This window comes from Phacochoerus africanus, chromosome 1 (genome assembly GCF_016906955.1).
Source record: "Phacochoerus africanus isolate WHEZ1 chromosome 1, ROS_Pafr_v1, whole genome shotgun sequence".
Classification (NCBI taxonomy): Eukaryota; Metazoa; Chordata; class Mammalia; order Artiodactyla; family Suidae; genus Phacochoerus; species Phacochoerus africanus.
In genome coordinates, this window is record NC_062544.1 from 190,588,497 (window position 1) to 190,613,272 (window position 24,776).

The 24,776-nt window shown below is 37.8% G+C and overlaps 1 protein-coding gene across 4 annotated transcripts in view; it reads right to left on the reverse strand.

Moving 5' to 3' along the window:
* The window catches only part of PLD1 (phospholipase D1), a 218,728-nt gene that overhangs the window by 77,030 nt on the left and 116,922 nt on the right, over positions 1-24,776 (reverse strand). For 2 of the 4 annotated variants that reach the window (XM_047786540.1, XM_047786522.1), the window contains exons 13-16: positions 18,818-18,928; positions 15,820-16,020; positions 14,343-14,556; positions 13,630-13,743 (exon numbers count right to left, since the gene is read on the reverse strand). In XM_047786540.1, the coding sequence (XP_047642496.1) occupies positions 13,630-13,743; positions 14,343-14,556; positions 15,820-16,020; positions 18,818-18,928 (640 nt within the window). The remainder of the gene's footprint in view (positions 1-13,629; positions 13,744-14,342; positions 14,557-15,819; positions 16,021-18,817; positions 18,929-24,776) is intronic. The other 2 variants (XM_047786550.1, XM_047786531.1) reach the window with 1 other exon arrangement.

Below are 24,776 nucleotides of genomic sequence, written 5' to 3' on the forward strand. Positions count from 1 at the left end.
TCTAGAAGGGACTGTGGGAAAGCAGTAAAGCCAGGTCAGGTGGAGGAACGTGAGATGCAGAGGCCATGAACAAGTCATGTCCTTCCCTTTCTCAACAAATATGGTGTACACTTAATGTGTAATTCTTGTCCTTAGCATCTCAAAATGTAAGAATTTCAAATTTCCAGCCCCTGAATCAACTAGCTAAGTGACACACAACTTCATTTTTCTAGGTTAGAAATCCTTTATGTGTGTAAGGAAGACTTTGGCCCAGATGACATCTAAGATCTTTGGGGCTCTAACAGTCTATATTTCTAAAATAGTAAATGATATACATAAAAATATTGCAACAGACAGAAGCTTAGGATCATATAGGGTGCAAAAGCAGCAACCTACTGCAATATTTCACAAAGAACTTTGTCGGGAACATTTTACTTGAGGGTAAATACATTGACTTATGTGGTTTGTATGTTTATGGGGTATGCTGATCACAAAGACAACTAAGCAGGAAAATCTGCAGAACAACAAATCACAAAATGCAGCACTTGGCACAAAAGAGACACTTAACAGATAGACACTGAATGCAAAATATTTGTTAAATCAATAAATGGTACCACCTGCAGGAGCCAGTGCAAGTGCCCAGCTGGGCCCCCTATCACCACACTAGCCCAGAACTGTCTTTCTAAAATGAAGATGTCTTTGCTTAAAAGCCTCCTAGGATGATCTACTGCCTAGAGGGAGTCAAATCCTAAGGGTTTTGTGTACCTAGGTGCCTCTCCTTAAACTGCTGCCAATCTCTATCTTTTTGGTCCTTGGTCCTTGTTTTCCCCATACAACCTAGGCCCCGTGCACACTAAATTTCTCACTCATTTTGACAGGCCTGGCCGGTCATGCAGCTGGCACATTATTCCTTCTGCCTGGAATGTTCTTCTCTCCCTCTTGGTCTGATCTCCTCACCATCTTTCAAGAGCTTCATTAGCTGCCACCTGCCCTGCCTTTAGAGATACATCCCAGATCCCAGCAGAGAGAAGCAGTCACTAGCACTGCTGCAGAACCACTGATAACTGTGCACCCAGGCCTCTGACTCTGCGACCCACCTGTGTAAGAATGCTCCCTCCCTGCCCGCTACTCACTGATCTATAAACTCAGGGGTGAGGAGTGTGTCCTCTTGATGCTTGGAGTAGCTGGTATTCAGTAGGCAATCAGTATTTGCAGAGCAAAAGTTTTTAAACAATCACCACACAAACTGCTAATATTTCATCTCAAACTGAATAGTTAACCTCCAAAGGTTATTGAAATTTTCCGTAAAAGGAAAATGTCTTAAAGTGCTAACAATTAACGAAACTTAATAATGTTAAAAAACAGAATTCTATTGATTTCTCCCAGTGATTTATTTTCCTGCTAAGACTGAAAGGCCAAAGTACTGGTAGGTCTGTTTGCTCACCTGTAGGCTCTTTATAGTAGGCATGGCACTTTGTTTTTTTAAAAAAAGGAAAAGAAAAAAAGGGACAAAGAATGAGATAAACAGTAGGTCAATTCCAAAATAAAAGAAATTTTTAAATGTGTGTATGTATATATATATACACATATACTTAAGTATACATATGTGTGTATGTGTGTGTATATATATATATTGTTTTCAGCAATTGGGAAACTCTAAACTAATCTTCACATGTATACACATATACTTGCTTAAAAATTAATTTTCACCTAATAATCAATTCTGATAAGAAAAACAGAACAAAGAAAATTCTGAAGTCTCAGAAAATGATCTTGGTGCTCATTGAATAAAACCTGCTCATAATCTCAGTTTGGTTTTGGTTTTAGTTGTGGCCTAAACTATTCCAAATAAATCAGGTCCTCCTCAGAACAAAATGAAATATTAAGGTTAAACAGAACCAAACACACCTAGTTGCTGCAATTACTGCTCAGACTTGCATGCGCATCTATGAGCAGGAAGAGAGGATCGTTTTCGATAGCAGTGCTGGTCTGGGGGTTCCTATTAGCCTGCATCTGGCTCCCAGTTGATTTCATGATTGCATCTGCCTTGTCTTTTGGCACAGGTTTTTCATGACAGTTTACTGCATGCCTCATCCATCAGTGGCCCAGACACTGGCTGCTTAGGTTCAGGAAGAGTGTGTCTTCCTGCCCCTCCCCCTGGGTCCTCTGACTTTGCCATACCACCCTTCTTTTTTCTTGTGTCCTGGTGTCCACTCCCCAACCATTACTCCAACCCACTCTTCCTGATCTTTCTTAGCTCCTCCTCCCTCACAAGGTTTTCTCTAATTTTCCCCTAAATGTACCCCTGGAGCTCTGGCTTCTCTTTGGGGCTTTAGATCTATAGTCACTTCTGGTGCCTGACTTGACCTTGTCTATCTGATTGTCCCATCAAACTGTAAAATCACAGGCAAGACAAATAACTGTCAGCCCCACAAAGTCAAGTCCTCCCTTAAGATTTCTGCTTTCTGCTCATAGTTCCTTAAGCACAAGCCTTGGAATCACCTTTGGCTCCCACCCCCTTCTTCACTCTCTTCTCCACCCACCTCCCCATCACCACTTCTCAAATTCTATTGAAATTCTGCGGATCCCTTCTTCAGGAAAAAAAAAAAAAAAAAAGGTTTTCTCATTCACTTCATTCTTGGGCCCACTGGAACAAGCTAACCAGACTCCCCGTGTCTCTAGAATAACTTTCATAAAATACCACCCTATCCCTCCAGCACTCATCCCCTCCAAATCCCACCCCCAGGGGTTCTCCAAGCATTTAGTGGATGAGGTTCAATGTCAGCCTGATTTTCAAGACCCTGTATACATTAGTTCAAGTACATCCCACCAGCCCAATCAATTCTGGTTATATTAACCCTTAACCACAATTCCAAAATTCAGAAGCTCTAAAAATCCAAATGTTTAGCTCATTTGTTAGCAAAACCTGACCTGAACTTACAAGAAATTATTATCTTTATCCTTATCCCTCTTGGTGTTGCACAAATATAAATGACTTGCTTACAGGGTATTTTCTGGACTCTGCAAGGATGCAACATAACATAGAGTACAGGTATTGTAATACTTTTCTAAAATCCATAAACTTCTAATTTTTTAAAATTGAGGTAACATTGGTTTATGACATTATATGTTTCGTGTGTACATTATATTTCTACATCTGTATTCCCTACAGCATGTTCCCCACCAAAAACTTAGTCACTATCTGTCACTATACAGTTGATTCCTTTTATCCATTTCACCTCCCACCACCACCCCTTTCCTTTTGGTAACCACTACTCTGTTCTCTGTGTGAGTGTGTGTGTGTGTGTGTGTATTTGTTTGGTTTATTCATTTATTTTGTTTTCACATTTGTTTGTTTTTTTATATTCTACACAGGAGTAAAATCATACAGCATTTACCTATTTTCCATTTGACATTTCATTTAGCATAATATACTCATATGCTGTCAAAATGGGCAAGACTTGACCTTTTTATGGCTTAATAATGTTCGTGTGTGTGTGTGTGTGTGTACCACATCTTCATTATCCATTCATTTTTTGATGGGCACTTAGGCTGTTTCCGCATCTCAGTAATTATAAATAATGCTACAATGAACATAGAGGTGTATACATCTTTTTGAATTAGTTTTTTCCCCCATATTCTTTGGATAAATATCAAGAAATAGGATAGCTGATCATATGGTAGTTCTATTCTTAATTGTTTGAGGAACCTCCATACTGTTCTCCATAGTGGCTGTACCAATTTACATTCCCACTAAAAGCGTATGAGGATTCCCTTTTCTCCACATCATTGCCAACACTTTATTTCTTGTCTTTTTGATGATACCCATTCTAACAGATGTGAGGTGACAACTCATTGTGGTTTCAATTTGCATTTCCCTAATAATTAGCAATGTTGAACAGATATCATTTCATGTGCCTATTGGCCACCTGTATGTCTTCTCTGGAGAAAATTCTATTGAGCTTTTCTGCCCAATTTTAAAATTGGGTTGGTTGTGGTTGTTATTGAGTTGTATGAAATATTTATATATTTTGTATATTAACCCCTTATTGGTCATATCATTTGCAAATATCTCCCCCCATTCCGTAGATTGTCTTTTCGTTTTGTGGTTGGTTTCCCCCTTTGTTATTTGCATTTCTCAGGCCTGTGCCTTAAGATATAACATCCACCTGGAGTGCCTGTTTTTTCTACCTTCTTAGTCTCTACTTACTGAATTTCTGCCTATATTCAGGGCCAGTTCCAAAACAGGTCTTCAATGTGTTATATTTAAAAAAAAAATCTTTAGATTATTAAAACTTCTTGCATTTTGGAACTTTGGATCAGATTTACAGTTGTGGAGAAGGCTTCACTGGCAACTCTTGCTAATAGGATATTTCCCCCTGATAAATTATTTAGGTTCTAGGTTAATAAAACATTTAATACTGACACCTAACCTATTAGATAATAGCTCTTTGATGGCTGAAAATAAATGATATATTCTAACAATTGCATCCCTGAGAACAAAGTTTAGAAACAACTAAACCTGGGGACGGGATTAAGATGGCGGAATAGAAGGACTGGAGCTCAACTTCTCTCCTAAAAACAACAAAATTCACAACTAAAGACTGAGCACTCTTCACCAAAATGGACTGGAAACCTTAAAAAAGATACCCTATTCCAGAAGAAAAAGAGGAAGCCACATCAAGAGGTAGGAGGGGTGATTTCATGATATAAACAACCCTATACCTCCTGGGTGGGAAGCTCCACAGACTGGAAACTAACTGGTTCACAGAGACTCACCTACACGAGTGAGAGTTCTGAGCTACACATCAAACTCTCACGTGTGGGGATCTGGCACAGGAAGAAAGAGCCCTGGAGCATCTGGCATTGAAGGCCAGTGGGGCTTGTGCGCAAGAGCTCCATGGGACTAGGGGAAACAGAGACCCTATTCTTAAAAGGCGCACACAGATTTTCACGTGCACTGAGTCCCAGGGCAAAGCAAAGTCTCCAAGGGAATCTGGGTCAAACCTGACCACAGTTCTTGGAGGACATCCTGGGAAAACAGGGGTGAACGTGGCTTGTTGTGAGGTTAGGACATTGAAAGAAAGCTCTCGGGAATATTCAGCAGCAGTGCCTTTCTCTGGAGGTGGCCATTTTGGGAAAATCTGGCCCCACTCCTCAGCCAGCTGCTGAGAAGCCCCAGGGCAAACAACAACCCAGGTGGGATCACAGCCCCACCCCTCAGTAAACAGGCTACCTAAAGACACCTCAGGCACACAGCTGCCTCTAATCCCATCCAGAGATGAAGCCCCACCCACCAGAGAGATGAGAATCAGCTTCTCCTACCAGGGGGCAGGCATCAGTCCCTCCCATCAGGAAGCCTACACCAAGCCCCCCTACTGACTTCACCCACAGGGGGACAGACATCAGAAGTAAGAGAGGCTACAACTCTATTATCTGTAAGAAGGTCACCACACCAAAAACCTATAAAAATGAAAAGACAGAGGACTATAACTCAGATGAGGGAGAAAGGAAAAACCCCAGAAAAACAGCTAAGTGAGGAGGAGATTCTTAGCCTCCAGGAAAAAGACTTTAGACTGTTGATGCTGAAGATGATGCAAGACATTGGAAATAAACTGGAGGCAAAGATGGATAACTTACAGGAAACACTGACCAAAGAGATACAAGATATAAAACTTAAACAAGAAGAGATGCAAAATACAATAACTGAAATAAAAAATTCACTAGAAGCAGCCAACAGCAGAATACAGGAGTCAGAAGAACGAATAAGCGAGGTGGAAGACAGATTAGTGGAAATAATGGATGCAGAACAGAAAAGAGAAAAAAGATTGAAAACAAATGAAGAGAGTCTCAGAGAACTCTGGGACAATGTGAAATGCACCAACATCCGTATTATAAGGGTGCCAGAAGGAGGAGAGAGAAGGAGACAGAAAAAATATTCCAAGAGATGATAGCCGAAAACTTCACTAACATGGGAAAGGAATCACTCACTCAAATCTAGGAAGCACAACGAGTACCATATAAAATAAACCCAAGGAGGAACACCCCGAGACACATATTAATCAAACTGGGCAAAATTAAAGACAAAGAGTAAATCTTGAAAGCAGCTAGGGAAAAGAAACAAATAACATACAAGGGAACCCTGATAAGGCTATCGGCAGATTTTTCAACAGAAACTCTGCAGGCCAGAAGGGAGTGGCATGATATACTCAATGTGATGAAAGGAAAAAACCTCCAACCAAGATTACTCTACCCAGCAAGGCTCTTGTTCAGATTTGAAGGAGAAATCAAAACCTTCACAGATAAGCAAAAGCTGAGAGAATTCAGCAACACTAATCCAGTCTTACAACAAATACTAAAGGAACTTCTCTAGGCAGAAAAGAACAAAAGAAGAAGGAAAGGAAAAAGAGCAGCAAAAACAAATCCAAAGCAATTAATAAAATGGCAACAAGAACATACATATCAATAATTACCTTAAATGTTAATGGACTAAATGCCCCAACCAAAAGACATAGACTGGCTGAATGGATACAAAAACAAGATCCATATATATGCTGTCTTCAAGAGACCCACTTCACTTCTAGGGACACATACAAATTGAAAGTGAGAGGATGGAAGAAAATATTTCATGCAAACAGGGATCAAAAGAAAGCTGGAGTAGCAATACGCATATCAGATAAAATAGACTTTAAAATGAAGACTATTTTAAGGGACAAAGAAGGACATTACATAATGATCAAAGGATCAATCCAAGAAGAACATATAACAATTTTAAATATCTACGCACCCAACATAGGTTCACCACAATATATAAGGCAACTGCTAACAAGCTTAAAAGGAGAAATCCACAATAACACAATCATAGTGGGGGACTTTAACACCCCACTTACAGCAATGGCCAGATCAACCAGACAGAAAATCAATAAGGAAACACAGACCCTGAATAAAGCATTAAACCAGATGGACTTAAAAGGTATTTATAGGACATTCCATCCAAAAGCAACAGAATACACACTCTTCTCAAGTGCACATGGAACATTCTCTAAGATTGATCATATTCTGGGTTACAAATCCAACCTTGGTAACTTTAAGAAAATTGAAATCATATCAAGCATCTGTTCCAACCACAACACTATACGACTGGAAATCAACAACAAGAAAAAAATGCAAAAAACACAAATAAGTGGAGAGTAAACAACATGCTGCTAAACAACCAATGGATCACTGAAGAAATCAAAGAGGAAATTAAAAAATACCTATAAGCAAATGACAACAAAGATAATGACACTCCAAAACCTATGGGATGCAGCAAAAGCCATTCTAAGAGGAAAGTTTACAGCAATACAAGCTCACCTCAGGAAACAAGAAAAAGCTCAAATAAACAAGCTAACTTTACATCTAAAGCAGCTCAATAGAGAAGAACAGACAAGACCTAAAGTTAGTAGAAGCAAAGAAATCACAAAGATCAGAGCAGAAATCAATGAAATAGAAAAGAAGAAAACCATAGAAAATATCAATGAAACAAAAAGCTGGTTCTTTGAAAAGATCAACAAAATTGATAAACCCTTAGCCAGACTTATCAAGCAAAAAAGACAGAGGACTCAAATCAAAAATTAGAAATGAAAAAGAAGATACAATGGACATCACAGAACTACAAAGGATCATAAGAGACTACTATATGCAACTACATGCCAATAAAATGGAAAACCTAAAAGAATTGGACAAATTCTTAGAAAAGTACAATCTTCCAAGACTAAACCAAGATGAAATAGAAAAGATTAACAGACTAATCACAAGAACTGAAGTGGAAACTGTGATTAAAAAACTTCCAACAGACAAAAGCCCAGGACCAGATGGCTTCCCAGGAGAATTCTATCAAACATTTAGAGAAGAGCTAACACCTCTCCTTATGAAACTATTTCAAAAAACTGCAGAGGAAGGGATACTCCCAAACTCATTCTATGAGGCCACCACCACCCTGGTACCAAAACCAGACAAAGACGCCACAAAAAAAAGAAAACTACAGGCCAATTTCACTGATGAACATCGATGCAAAAATCCTCAACAAAATACTAGCAAACCAAATCCAACAGTACATTAAAAGGATTGTACATCATGATCAAGTGGGATTTATCCTGGGGAGGCAAGGGTTCTTCAATATCCACAAATCCATCAGTGTGAACACCACATTAACAAACTGAAGAATAAAAACCATATGATCCTCTCAATATATGCAGAAATAGCCTTTCACAAAATCCAACACCCATTTCTGATAAAAACCCTTCAGAAAGTGGGCATAGAGGGAACCTACCTCAACATGATAAAGGCCATATACAACAAACCCACAGCAAACATCATTCTCAATGGTGAAAAGCTGAAAGAATTCCCACTGAGATCAGGAACAAGACAAGGATGTCCACTCTCCCCACTACTCTTCAACATAGTTCTGGAAGTCCTAGCCACAGCAATCAGAGAAGTAAAAGAAATAAAAGGAATCCAAATTGCAAAGGAAGAAGGAAAACTATCACTATCTGCAGATGACATGATACTATACCTAGAGAATCCTAAAGACTCTACCAGAAAACTGTTAGAGCTCATCCAAGAATTTGGCAAAGTCGCAGGATACAAAATCAATACACAGAAATCGACGGCATTTCTATACACTAACTATGAAAGATCAGAAAGAGAAATTAGGGAAGCAATCCCGTTCACCATCACAACCAAAAGAATAAAATACCTAGGAGTAAACCTACCTAAGGAAACAAAAGACCTGTACTCTGAAAACTACAAGCCACTGATGAAAGAAATCAAAGATGACACAAATAGATGGAAAGATATATAATGCTCTTGGACTGGAAGAGTCAATATTATCCAAATGACTATACTACCTAAGGCAATCTACAGATTCAATGCAATCCCTATCAAATTACCAAGGACATTTTTCACAGAACTCGAAAAAAATATCTTAAAGTTTGTTTGGAAGCACAAAAGACCCAGAATAGCCAAAGACATCCTGAAAAAGAAAAATGGAGCTGGAGGAATCAGGCTCCCAGACTCCAGACTATACTACAAAGCAACAATCGTCAAAACCGTATGGTACTGGCACAAAGACAGAACTATAGATCAGTGGAACGGGATAGAAAGCCCAGAATTAAACCCACACACCTACAGTCAACTAATCTATGACAAAGGAGACAAGACTATACAATGGAGAAAGGACAGCTTGTTCAATAAGTGGTGCTGGGAAAATTTGGACAGCCACATGGAAAAGAATGAAATTAGAACACTCCCTAACACCATACACAAAAATAAACTCCAAATGGATTAAAGACCTAGATATAAGACCAGACACTATCAAACTCCTAGAGGAAAACATAGGCCAAACACTCTCTGACATAAACGACAGCAACATCTTCTCAGATCCACCTCCTAGAGGACTCACAGTAAAAACAAAAAAAACAAATGGGATCTAATCAAACTTAAAAGTTTATGCACAGGGAAGGGAACCCTAAACAACATGAAAAGGAAATCCACAGAATGGGAGAAAATCTTTTCAAGTGAATCAACTGATAAGGGATTCATCTCTAAAATTTATAAACACCTTCTGCAGCTCCATACCAAAAAAACAAACAACCCCATCAAAAAATGGGAAGAAGATCTAAACAGACAGTTCTCCAAAGAAGACATTCAGATGGCCTATAAACATATGAAAAGATGTTCAACATCACTCATTATTAGAGAAATGCAAATCAAAACCAGTATGAGGTACCACCTTACACCAGCCAGAATGGCCATCATCAAAACATCTACAAATAATAAGTGCTGGAGAGGGTGTGGAGAAAAAGGAGCCCTAGTACACTGTTGGGGGGATTGTAAATTGGTGCAACCACCACTGTGGAAAGCAGTGTGGAGATTCCTCAGAAAACTAAAACTAGAACTACCATTTGATCCAGCAATCCCACTCCTGGGCATCTACCCAGAGAAAATCACGACTTGCAAAGACACATGTACTCCAGTGTTCATTGCAGCACTATTTACAATAGCCAAGACATGGAATCAACCTAAATGTCCATCGATAGAGGAGTGGATCAAGACGAAATGGTACATATACACAATGGAATATTACTAAGCCATTAAAAAGAACGAAATACCATCATTTTTAGCAACATGGATGGACCTAGAAACTATCATGCTAAGTGAAGTCAGCCATACAATGAGACACCATCATCAAAGGCTTTCACTGACATGTGGAATCTGAAAAAAGGACAGATGGAACTTCTTTGCAGAATAGATGCTGACTCACAGACATTGAAAAACTTATGGTCTCCGGAGGAGACAGTTTGGGGGTGGGAGGATGTGCCTGGGCTTTGGAATGGAAATCCTGTGAAATCAGATTGTTATGATCATTATACAACTACAGATGTGATAAATTCATTTGAGTAATAAAAAGAAATGGAAAAAAATAAACAACTAAACTATTCATTATCCCTTTTGATTCAATAATTGAATTTGAATCATCCGTCTCATCTAAATGGACAAAAATATTTTCCTGATCAGCCATGTAGTCAATCCTGTTTAAAAGGAAAGGATCAGGAAACAATTACTGAATGTAAGAGGAATAAAATTCAATTCTTTTAAAATAACAGTATCAAGGAAAGCAATGTCAATTTGAAATTCTCTCTCTTGCAACATGATTTTGAAAGAAAAAAGGTCTTTTAGATGCCTGAGTAATTCTGATTTAAAATGTACACTAGAGAATTCTACTATGATTACTAATCTCATTTAAGATGAGCTGATTTTAGTGCGGGTTTTCTACTTGAAAACCCACAGTGCTCTTGTGTGCACATTCTGTACTGATTTCTGTACAGCACCAGTAAGGTTCACTAGGAGTTCTGTTCAGCATGGCCTTTTGCAGTCAAATGAGTCTGACATTGCAGAGGTTAATCCAGTTCATATCTTAAGGAAAGGAAGTTACTAACTCAAGCAAACATTCAGTTTCAAATTTCTTCCTCTTTTTTTTGGGGGGGGGGGGGCTTTTTTTTTTTTTTTTTTTTTTTGGCTGTAGGTGCAGCCCATGTCCTCATGGATACTAGTCAGGTTCATTACTGCTGAGCCACAAAGGGAACTCCCAGTTTCAAATTTCTGACGAAGAGTTACTCTATGCTTAATCTGGGTCTCAAGTCCTATAAGACAATATAAGTTTCAGTCATTACATGACTTAAATGTAGATCTGTGCTCTTTAAACTTCCTTTATTGTTAATAGTAGAATATTACTTTTTTTTCCAACACAAAGTCACATGGCACTTCAATATATAAAACAATGCAAGTGGGATTTTTCTGGCTGAACCAGGTACCAATAGAGGTGGGAGGGTCCAGGGCTTTCAGTAGTATCCTCAGAGCTCCCCCAAGAAATACCAGGCTCCAAGGAACACACTTTGCAAAACACTGCTCAGCTATTCTCTGGCTTTCTGTTTTAAGAATTTTTTTTCATTTAAAAAAAATTAAAATTTTAACTTAATGTAGCTAATGGAAAGTCCTCCCCATTTCCTATATCCCATGTCCTGTATATGAAAATGCTGTCAGCTCCACCTCAAGATATATTCAGTATCTGCACGATGAATACTTACCACCCTGGTCTGCTCTGAAGAATAAGCCTGTAAAAATGTAAGTTAGATCTTGTCTGTCCTTTGCCAAGACCATCTGATGACTTCCCTTTTCACCTAAAGTATAAGCCAAAATTCTATAATTCACTCAACCCTCCCCAGCTCTACTCCTTTCATTCTTGGCCAGCCCATCTGACCTCAGCCATGCTCCTGGAACACACCAATCCCCCACTGCCTCATAACCCTTATACCTGCCATTATTCCTGGCTGGACTCCCTCTCCCCAGACATTCTCTTATCACCATTCTTCTCTTCCTTTTAATCTTTTCTGAAAACCTACCTCATTGAAGAAGCATTCTCTTACTCTCTCTGAATAGTAACTCCTCCCCTCTGACTCCCCCTTGCTCCTGCTTTACTATTTTCCATGATAATTCTTACCACCTGATACAGTGTGTTTGCTGACTTATCTGTGTATATACTTCCCATCATTACACTGCAACTAGTTACCTGAACTTTATCTGTGCTGTTCATTCCATCCCTAGTACCTAGAACAGTGATGAGCATATTGTAGGAGCTCATAAGCACTTACTTAAGGAACAAATGAATCATATACTTTTTCTTTGTATCCCCATTCACAGGTTTTAAAGGCTGTGCAATTCTATCAAGGTAATGAATTGCTCATTATATTCTTCACCATCCTCTACTCCTGGATGTTTAAGTTGTTTATGAAACAACTCTCTCCCTCTTTCTCAATAAAAAACACTGCACAGGATGTGTATCCAGTTAAATAAAAAGAGGGTTTCCATCAACACCCGAAAACCACCCAAATTGCTGTCCTCAGATCACCTCTGTGGGGATCACCCCTCTCAGCCTTCTATTGGCCTGAACTACTTAACATATTCAGCACCTGGCTTGCATCTTCTTTTCCAGTTGCCCCCAGTCCTGCTGTAAGCAATAGAAACACACACTGAGTCACCTAGACTTCATGTTTTGGCAACTTCATTCTTCCATCTCATCTTTAACTTTGGTCCTAACTGAGCAATGCCACACAATGGAATTACAAAGCACTACCTGGACCTGCTTGCAACCCTTTACCTTTAATTCCTGCATTTACCCCTGACCTGGCTCTTTGGACTTTCTCATTTCCTGTCTCAGGACCATGATCTCTATGGAGTCCCTGAATTACTGTGAGCTATCTCTGAATCCAGAGGCACCGAGTATGGCTAATTTTGTATGCTAAATAAATAAATAAATATTAAAAATCTCTCCCATATAGGTTCTTCTCCATATTTTAATGCATATCAATGTTGTGACTTATGACATGCAAATTTATTTAACAGTTACACTGGAGCTTTAGTTCACTATAAATAGTTAATCAGTTTAAAAATTGCTGGGCTCCCAGATGAAAGAATGCTGGGAACACTGCTCAAGATCCAGCTCAATGTTCAGGGTCATCAGCTCCTGACAGCCACAAGTGACTCACATCCAGCCGGGCTAGCTGAGCTCTATTTCTGTCATCTCCTTAACAGTACACAGAACCTTGGCCTTGAGAATTTAGCCAAAAGGGCCTGATGCAGTCATCTGCATCCAAATCACAAGTCTGAATCATGATCTGTGGGTGGCTGATAAACTGGAACTTCACTGGGCACATCACTCATCATCTCTAACCCTGAGTTTCTTCATCTGTAAAAAGGCAATAAGACTATTACTACCAAGCATCACAAGTGCTCAGGGCCATGGGGGGCAGAGTCAGCACACAGTCAGCACTAGCTTACAATGTTACTGTAGTTGCTATTTATTATGATGATTCCTTTGTCCCTGTATCTGATCCGTTGCCAAATTCCTCTTCATTCCCACCACCACATTTTAGGCCCTGATTAATTATTTGAGTACCTGGTTCTTACAAAAGCTTATCAGATTCCCAATTCCTAATAATACACATTGGGTGGAAACTGTGCGAACAGAAAGCCAATCCAGAAACAGGCAAGCTCTGCTCATGCTGCAAAAGCCAAAGCCTAAGGAGGTTCTGGTGCATCACACATACTTACCAGAGTTAGGTCTAGTGAGCCCCTGCTCAGACTCACTGGAAGAGTGAAAGAGTTTCAAGTGAGGTTTTAAACCGTGGATTAAATTCTGACGACTCCTACAGTGATTACAATAACCTGGAGAAAGTTGAGAGTTCTTTTTTTACAAAGGAATATATATATGTGTGTGTATATAGAAATATATCAAGTTTTCTGAACTGGAAAGCAGGCTTGATCATTTTTGAAAATAAGGCAAGACTATTAAAATCAGTCACAAATTGTGTGTAACACAAAATTGCAGAGCTTTAAAACAAATTTGAGATGTAAGTTTACAAGATGTAGAAAATATGATGTTTAAGGATAAAAGTTTGATGTATTTCTGGATCAGAAGAGATATGAAACCTCTTCTATGAAAAGTTCATAAAGCGCAGTTAATACTTTTCTTTTTCCTTTATAACTTGGCATCATTTTAGAAATGCTTAGTCATTTTGCTACCATAAGAAGCATGAATTGTGATTGTTATGACTACTTATGTGAATAAAACAATAAGAGTTCTAAAATGAGTCAGACAAAGCCATAAAATGGCATAAGACTAAATAGGATGATACAGTGACCTTTCAACATTGTTCACTTTACTCCATTACAGAAGGACAGGTTCTGAAAACAGGAGTGCAGTGTCTGGCTGTGGAGGACCAGGGTGTAGTTGAGATCAATTCCAGCTCAGACAGTTGACTTACTAGAGGCACTGTCAATGCTGCTGATGCTGTCTGCGTTGTGCAAGTGGTGTCTGTGCAGCTGCCTGTACAGGCTAAATTTGGAGAACTTCCTGGGCTTTCCTATCCCTTTCAGTTTTGAATCTGCATCATCAACATTCTTCAGGATGGAAGGATCTTTATTAGATTCACTTCTGTCTTTGAGGCTTAAGGATTCCATAGACTCTGTTGTTTCAGCCTGAGAAAATGATTAAAAAGAAAGAAAAGAAAAGAAGAACCTGCATGAGATATGCTGCAATGTGGCCCTTTAATTCCAGTTTAAAGTTTATGCATGATGGAGGCTCCCTAACAGACACACAGTAACCTGGGAGGTCACCACAAGGCAGTGGGGGATTCCTGTGAGGTGTTTGAATATTTCCAAAGGAATACTAGGCAGTCCATTATAGTTCTCTTTCACTGGGCCAAATTCTTGAAATTTCATGCCAATTAACCTTTATGTCTTAATGACAATTACAAGAGTTCTATTCACTGTTGAGCTTATTGCACTTCTTCCTCTGATAAATATTAAGGAAGCCACGCTTTTTCTGTCAATTATTTTCCATGTAACCTTTTCACTAAATCTCTATTTTCCCAGGAAAGTCACCCACATAACCAGCCATAAAATAAGATGGAGTATACTTTAATCAGTGTATTGATATTTTTGGCAACCATTTGAGTTGAAATAATAAGTACATAAATATGTGCATAAAGATATTTTGGAAGCTGTTGATTTGAAAGGTACTTTGAGTAGTTATTAACCTCCTGCTTTCAAACAGAATTCCTTAAATGACTCCAGGCTGACCTATCCTATTTTTGAATATCTGTAAAGAGGAAAACTCAAAAAACCTTGGCAGATACTCATAATAACAAGGATACTTATTTAACTTAAAGTCCAATTTTATCACACATTTTTGCTCATGGCCTTTTTTTTTCCCCCCAATTGGAAATAAATCTTAAATTTAAGTGGAAAACAAAGGAGTTGGCTATGAGATAGCATTATGCTATATCAAAGTTCCCATTGTGACTCAGACATTGTCTCTGTGAAGATTAAAGTTTGATCCTTGGCCTTGCTCAGTGGATTAAGGATCCAGAGTTGCCACAAGATGCATTGTAGGTTGCAGATGCAGCTCGGATCCAGTGTTGCCATGGCTGTGGTGTAGGCTGACAGCTGCAGTTCTGATTTGAGCCCTAGCCTGGGAACTTCCATATGCCGCAGGTATGGCCCTAAAAGAAAAGAAAAAAGAGTGAGAGAAAGAGAGAGGAAATTGAGACTAATAGATGCATAGTTATAGACTCACTGGGTGATATTTGAAATCAGGTCTATGTTGGACTCAATGTTCTTTACCTCTCTTGGGATATGCCACCTCTCATCCAATCCATCAGTCGATCAATGTGCTATTACTAGGGACTTACACAAACTGTGCCCCTTTCATTCAGTTCCGTAAAGGTGGAATTTACTAACTGTGGCGGAGCTTGGGGATGGTCCCCCGATGACACGCTTCACACTGCCCACATCCGTGAGTCTGTGCTCATTGTCATCCCACCTTCCGTAGGCCAGGTCAATCCCACCCACAAAGGCCACTGACTGGTCAATGATGACAAGTTTCTCATGATGAGCCCAAAGGTAGACACTGGATGACACATGATCTGGATGTCTCATCACCTTAAGAGGAAAACAAACATGTAATATGCTTTTTAAAATGTCTTTAATATTGTAATAAAATTGGTCTGTTCACTCCCTTGGATAGTATTTCCTACAATTCAAATACTAAAATGGGCCATCTAGACATCAAAGAAAATCCCCAATCTTCTCATTTTTTATCCTCAGTATTTAGCAAAAGAAGACCCCAAGTTATTTTCAAGATTCCCTTGCCTGCAGGTCACATTATGGCGCAGAGGAAAAGAATACAACTAGGAACCATGAGGTTGTGGGTTCAATCTCTGGCCTCACTCAGTGGGTTAAGGATCCAGCATTGCTCTGAGCTGTGGTGTAGGTTGCAGATGTGACTCGGAACCTGAGTTGCTGTGGCTGTGGTATAGGACGGCAGCTATAGCTCCCCATTGGACCCCTAGCCTGAGAACCTCCATATGCTGTGGGGCGCAGCCCTAAAAAAAAAAGGCAAAAATAAAATTCCCCTGCCTAACCCACACCCCCCACATTTGGAGGCAGCTACCATTTAGCTTGAGACTTGGCCACAGTCAATAAAAGTCAGCTAAATGGAATAGCAGATTCCCTTTCCCTTCAAAAGGATTATGTTATATGTAGTATTATTTTAAAAACACTAAAACATTTTAACAAACATCTATCTCTGACAAAATTTCTAACAGGTATATTGATATTTTGGCAGTGACTGAGTTGAAGTAGTAAACATATGGATACAGGGATATAGATGTTTTGGCAGCTCTTGATCTTGAAGGTACTTTGAGACGTTATTAACCTCTTGCTTTCAAATAGAAGTCCCTAAATGATCCTAGACTGACCTATTCTAGTTTTGTATGTCTTTAAGTTGAAACATTCCAAAAAATGTGGAGGTTACTTTATTTTTAACAAGATTTTTTTCATTGTATTTTTCAATACACATAAAATCTACCATATTAACCCTTTTGTGTACAGTCCAGTGGTATTAAATGCATTGATATTGTGCAACCTTCACCACTATCCATCACCAGACCTTTTCATTTTGCGTAACTGAATGTCTGTACCTATTGAACACTACCTCCGCATTCCCTCCTTCCCCTAAACCCTGACAACCATCATCTACTTTCTATCTCTATGAATTTACATGTATCTCATGTAAATGGAATCATACAGTATGTGTCTTTTTATGACTGTCTTGTTTCCCTTAGAATAACATCTTCAAGGTTCATTCATGTTTTAGCATATGTCAGAATTTCCTTTCTTTCTAAGACTGAAAAATATCCCATTGTATGTATGTACCAAACCATTATTGAGAATGTGATATTAAAATGTCTGGCTACTATTATTTAGAACTGCTTTATTTCACTCTTCAAATCTGTCAGTGTTTGTTATATATATATATATTGATGCTCATTATTAGATATGTAAATGTTTATAATTATTATATTTTCTTCTGAATGGAACCCTTTATTAATATATAATGTCCATCTTTGTCCACTGTAAACTTTTTTTTTTTTTTTTGGCTTTTTAGGGCCACACTTAAGGCATATGGAAATTCCCAGGCTAGGGGATGAATCAGAGGTACAGCTGCCGGCTACACCACAGCCACAGCAAAGCAGGATCTAAGCACGTCTGTGACCTACACCATAGTTCATGGCAACGCCGGATCCTTAACCCACTGAGCAAGACCAGGGATGGAACCTACATCCTCATGGATACTAGTTGGGTTCATTACCACTGAGCCATAATGGGAACTCCTACTGTACACTTTTTTTTTAATTTAAAGTTTATTTGTAAAAATAAAAAATAAAAAAATGAAGTCCATTTTGCCCAATATTAGCATAGCCATCCCTGTTCTCTTTTGGTTACTATTTATATGGAATATTTTTTTTAATCAAGAGAAATACAGAAGCACTATGTACTTTAAGTTGGCTGGAGATTTATTAATTCACTGTCTTGATGTATCTCAGTGATTGGGCAATTTATTAATTCATTGTCTTGATGTATCTCAGTGATTGGGCAACATTTAAGGCAGGAAGTTTACCATAATACTTTGTTACAGTTTAAATTTAACCCATGGTAATTAGGCATTCTTCAGAATGGAAATCTGATTCACAAGGTCAAATTAAATCAAAAGTGCCTGGTAATTTATAACATGCTGTACTAATTACATTTACCATGAATGTTAACCATCAATATTTTACTGCAAAATATCAAACAGCTTTTTTTCAAATTACTTGTCATGTTTGTTCACTTTATTTGTACTTTCTACAAAGTGCTTTTAAGAAAAATCTCTTTAGATGGTCCCTGGTGGCCGAGTGGTTAGTATTGGCTGTTGTCACTGCTGTGGCTCAGGTTTGATCCCTGGTCCAGGAACTTCCACATGCCCTGGGCACAGCCAAAACAAAAAGCAAAACACACACAAAAAAAGAAAAGAAAAGTACTTTAATCCTACAGCTCTCTGTGTTGCTATTAGTATTCAAAAGATGTCCCAGGGAGATCATGTCTAAGAGGCTCCACAGTCATCTTAAAGAGGAGTATGGAAACTTGACAGGGCTCTTGAATTATTAAAATAACTCTATGAAGAATGTTTTGGGCTAAATTATCAGGGTAAGAGAAACAGATGAGAACTCTGCTGACTCCATCAATATCAGAAGTATTAGAAAGTAGAGTAATTTGTTTTATTTCTGAGAAGTTCACAATACTATTTATTCAAAATATACATTAGGAAACTCTACAGGTTACCACTGCTCAAGGCAAAATATATCTGAAAAACTGCAGAAAAATAAAGAAACATTGTTGAGCAAGATGATCCAAATACCTTTATGTTGGGGTGTAGACGCATTAAAGTCCTCTTGCTGTATTCACTGTTGATTCCAAGAGCAAGTTCCACTTCTTTGTAGAGCATAACGAAGACCCTCACCCCTTGTTGCTGTTAGAAGAGAAAATACAGGGAGAAATAAGAATTTCTGTGGGTAGGTTATGACTTTATTTTTTCTTCTTCCTTCCTGGGCACTTTACTTCCTAAAACTTTATTCTATAAACAAGTACCATAAAATATTTAATAAAAAATTCAATAGAAGGTGAAATATAAGTGTATCTTAAGACATAAATCTAAAAAATAAAAATCTACCTCTCTTTCATTCTCTGAATTTTAATAGAGTCACTATTTGGCTAATTACAGCCAGAAAGTTGAAATAACAACTTCAAATACTAAAAGTATCTGATACCTTTAAACAGCTCCAAACACTTGACCTTGAGGAAAGTTTTGATTCATGCTATTCTTTTTTTTGTTTGTTTTTATTACATCATAATGAGTTGAAATAACAGTTTTTTTAAAAAAAAAAAACTCTCATTCAATAAATTATACTAAGCATGCCTTAAATGTTTATGAGGGTAATTTCATAAAACTTTTCTTTAAAAAGTTATTTCAGTGAAAGAAACATTTCTTAATCTTCAGAGATGAATGTGTTGGTTCACACTCTTAACCCATAATTAAATCATTACTGTCTATTTCACTACTGAAGTGACTTCTTCAAAAGTCAGCTTCTCTAATATTAAAAAATCCCTGAGCAGCACAGAAATTAACACTGATTTATCCTCGGACCTTGGACCTAAAAGAAAATAGACAAGACCATTATAAAGGTCAAATTAAATCACAAGTGCCTGGTAACTTTTAACATGCTATACTAATTACATTTATCATGAATGTTTACCATAAAAAAGACAGTGTCCAACAATAGCTGGCAGTATAGAAAAGTACTTATATTTTCTGTCCCTGTTCAGCTTGGTGACAAGGTTTGAACCTATGATAAATTGCTCAACATCTGTTCACCTCCCCCTTCTTGCTATCCTCTCCTGTGGTTCTCCCACCAACACACAGTTTCTCCAGAAAATTCTATCTTATTTACCCCCCATCTCGTATCACTTTTTCACTTTTTAGGTTTGCATCCTCAGCATTGCTGTATGGTTTGCAACATTTTAACTTGCATTTTCTATATCCAGCAGCTCTGAAAGCATTCTGAAACACATTATATACATATTGGATACTACAGCTATACCTAGGCATTTAATATCATAGAGATTTAAGGCAGGAAGTTTACCATAATACTTTGCTACAGTTTAAATTTAACCCATGGTAATTAGGCATTCTTTAGAATGGAAATCTGATTCACAAATTTAAGAAGACATACTGGGTTGAACACATCTAATTTACAAGAACTGGATATTTTTGTGATGCTGTAAAAATGTGAAATAACATTGGAGTTATTATTTTTAGGTTGTAAGAAGTAAAATCCTGGAGTAAACCAAACTTATATACAGTTCTCCAATACTGCTCTGCCAATACTACCGAGCATACTTTGGCTCCTAAATCCTTGCAATAATACATCACTTCAAAATACTACTATTCTACCTTACTTGGTATTATTAATATCTGGAAAGTGTATACATTTTCAAAGGGATACAGCAGATTTATGTTCTGGGATGCATTGAGGACATTTGAGTACAAGGAGAAGACCCATTCTTGCTCTTAAAAAATTATGTGTGTGTATGTGTTATTTTATTCCTCTAGTTAACAGGTGACTCTTGGAACATGCTTATTATTTATTATATTATGAAACTATTATTGTAATCAAGTATATAAGTACAGACCTCAGTAAAGAAATAAAGAAGTGAAAGCGTAGGCAAGAAGTAAACAGATTTATTTCTAATGATCTGGCCAGTGAGTTTTATAAATGAAAATAAACATTATTTTATATTTCTCCTCTACTATTCAGATTTACTTTGCTATTTGAATATTTTAGGATTCAGCACTGAATAACAGTTACAAAAAGTGGCCTCCCATTGAATGATATAATACAAAGTTTAAAAGCTCAAATTTCAACCTAAATTATAGGACATTACACCTGATATCTTTCATCATGGTTCATTTGTTTTAAACAATGACATTCTGTTTCTTAAATTTATGAGATTATTACCCATGAAGGACAGTAGTTGCAAATTAGGAACCAGTCTGAATCTTACAATATTCCATTTACCTGCATAGCTAACGGATTTTTGAAATAATAGAGATGTTAATGTTAACAGATTATAGTATTATCCTTTATCTATTAATATCTGACATTTCCTTCTATACTGTGTCTATTTTTTTTTTTTTGTCTTTTTAGGGCTGCATCTGTGGCATATAGAAGCTCCCAGGCTAGGGGTTGAATCGGAGCTGCAGCTGCTGGCCTACCATAGCCACAGCAATGCCTGCAGCTCATGGCAATGCCAGATCCCTGACCAACTGAATAAGGCCAGGGATCAAACTTGTGTCCTCATGGATACTAGTCAGGTTTGTCACCACTGAGCCACGATAGAATTCCTATACTATGTCTTTTCTCATTAAAATAAATCAACCCTAAAAGAAATAGGGTAGAGACTTTTAAGTCTTTTTAGCTTAAGTAGAATGACTAATAAGGAAGTAATTAAATATAAAAAGTTCATTTTCATGTAGTGTGGTTTACAATCATTTACTCACATCCATATCCACAATGAAGAGTTAACTAGTGACAAGATTCCTGTGATAATAAAGCAATAAATTCCTCTTCTTTTGGCCAAGGTATTACAACACTATCATAAACTCTGTAAACTGTAAAGCAAAATACATTCCTTGGGAATGAAGGCATTTGTTGGGTCATAATAATGCAGACTTATACAAAATATGGGAAATATCTGTGCAAAATGAAACCCAGATTAGAAATAAAAAAGGACTGATGTTAATTCTGTAATTAAAAAAAAAATGCTTTTGAAGCATCCAATATTTTTCCTGTGCCTTTTAGAGACCTAGGGGAAATTACTTTTTGCTCAGAAGAAAAGTATTAATAGGTGAAGTAGGAAAACAGATGGCCTAGACTTGACTGCTTCTTGCATTTCTATGTCATGTTTCTTATTTCTGCTGAAGTCAACCAACCCAAGGGTTCCACAGAATTAACTTTATGACACCTGAATTTCAAAATATAAATGTTCTATCCTCTTTTCTAATCAGTCTTTAATCAAGTAAAGCAGACAATATGATAAACAGCAGGAATTTTCAGGTACACATACAAACATGTATGAAGAAAATGAAAAATAAAAAAAAATTTTATAGGTGGAATCAAGACATTTTGTTTCTAAATCAGCTTTTCCTCTGATTGTTCCGAGCACTCTTGTCAAAATATTTTCTAAATGTATCCACCTTTGTCCACTGCTAAAGAGAGTTTAGCTAACACATCCCCAGGATAATCACTACTTTTATCACTTGTCAAGATTTCTCCGGGGCGGGGGAGGGGGGGGCGTTTACAATATTTTTGAAAAACTTAAAAAGTAAAGGATTGAAAAAAAATTGTATCCTCAACATTTAAATGCAGGCAGCATTTGTAAGTAAGAGCACAAATACTCATGCATTAAAACAAAACAAAACAAAACAGTTTTATTTAAACTGTTTTTTAAGGTTGAAGATCCCATTTCTCCTTCCCTGCCATGCCCTTCTAGCCCACCATTTTGATAAGATTCTCTTTGATTTTTCTGTGCAGAGATGTGATTATTCATCCTGTTTGAAAACCTGGGCATCTTTCCCACTGACTGTACTCTAGAATGTGTCTTGTGGTCCAGGACATTAAGAAATTAACCTGAGGATAAAAATCCTACCTGAGAACCTAGGTTCTATATGTGTCTAGGTTTCCATACTTGAAGAACATTTTGGTGAAAGTGTCATCAGAAATATCACATATTTCTAAGGTTAAAATATACAAATGGGTACAGGGATGCAGGTATAACTCTGATGCAACTTATCTCACCTCTTGGTGCAATAAATGCAGGACTGTGAAAACCCTGGGATGCTGATTTGAGTTGTAAACAGTCCGCCTCTCAATGTTGGCTTACACTATTTTAAATGATGACATTGCATACCAAAAGGCCAAATAAATAGGAAAATATCAACTTGGTTATTACCAGAGAAACAAAATATTGCATTTCCCCCTAAGAAACAACCATTAAAAGAGATATTTGCCTATATGTTGGCTATAAGGCAGAGACTAAATTTCTCCCCAAAGATCTGCACAATCAGATAGAGGAAAAAAATAATTCATTTCAATCAACTTTGTGGACCACTGGGACCCATTAATGCAAGAATAAATGTTATTTTCAACCCAGCACTGTGTGAAGCTAGTGGCTTTCAGAAATGAAATTATTTATGTGAAGCACTGCTTATAAGCATATTAAATGTCAATTTGGAATGATGTGAGTATTAAAAATTTATGTCCAAAATAATAATATGGTGTAGCTGGATCAATTCTACTAAGTGTACCACTGCGAAATTAATATTTAATACTACAACTATTTCCTTAGGAAATTTAAAAAATCCTTACACACAATTTAAAAATGACAAGTCTCAGGAAGCAGATGAAATTGAAACAAAGCACCCTTTTTTTCAGGCAGTAACATTTGCTTGGCCATGGTATTCACGTGGTACCTCATTTTACAGACCATGAAAGCTAAGAGAAGCCATGGTGGTGATAGAAAAGGAACTTGCACAGGTACCTCAGGGGGAGTAGACAAACATAGGCCAGCTAACATGACATGGAGGACCAGGCTTGCAGGATTTTCCTCCTAGGCTCTGCTTTGGCAATTACTAGCTTTCTGGAGTACACTAGACATCTGATAGGCACCTTGCACTCACGTGATCTAAAATGTAGCTGTCTGACTCCAGGTTCTTCCTACTTCCTTCCACTATCAGATTCTCCATCGCAACACATCATTTTCATCTGATCACCTTTTGTCCATCACACCTGCCACAGTAGTTCACCACTGTCTTCCATAAAGTCCAAACCATTGGCTTGGGCTCATAAGCCTCCACATCTCAGCTTTCTAGCTTGATCCCCCATCCTGCTTATGCTAACACTTGGCTGTCATAAACTTTGTCACCTTGCTATGACTGACAAGGCCTTACAAATTCCTGCCTCCAGAATGTTTCCTCACCACATTTCCAATACCTGAAAATCTCTTCTTTTTAAATTTTTGGCCCATCCTTAATACCCTATAAGTCCTCATGTTGTGAGAGGCTTCCACACCAGACCTACCCAATGCTCTCCCTCCTGCTTTGAAGCTTGGCACTGTCTCTGTACCCAACTGACTCTTTTGCAGATTTTTAAGCTCCTTCAGGTCAAGAAGCATCTTTTATTTTTGTACATTACCATATGCACATAGGAGGCATTCAACAAAAGCATGTTAATTGAAACCTAAAAGAGGAAAATATCAGATAAGTGCTACAAGGAAAGGATTTACGAGAATGACTGTTGACTGGAGGCATGGCTGGAAAAACTTACTAGAATGGAGTTTCTAGAGTTAACTTCTGAATAAGAAATGGGAAAGGTGTCATTTCACAGAGAGAAACATGGAGACAGATAGAACCCTTTCAATACATAGAAAGATGTTTGGTAGTACTAGGACTAAGCCCAGACATGAGTCCTTCAGTAAGCCCTCCATAGGCAGGGATGGAATCCTAGTCACACACATGGCATCCTTAGTAATTAGTGTAGTACCAGGCTCAGAGGATACAGTAACTGTATGCTGAATTGTTTAACGAATGTGCAAATAATACTTTTCAAAATTAGACTTTCCAATTCTGTGAATGGAAGTCTGTTGAGATGACAAATTAGACTAGCCATGAAAATGTTGCTGTTAGGCAGAACATGTGTCTGAAATAAAGACAATCAACTTCTTTTGCCCTTCATATCAGCAGTGAGGTCTGCCCACATCTA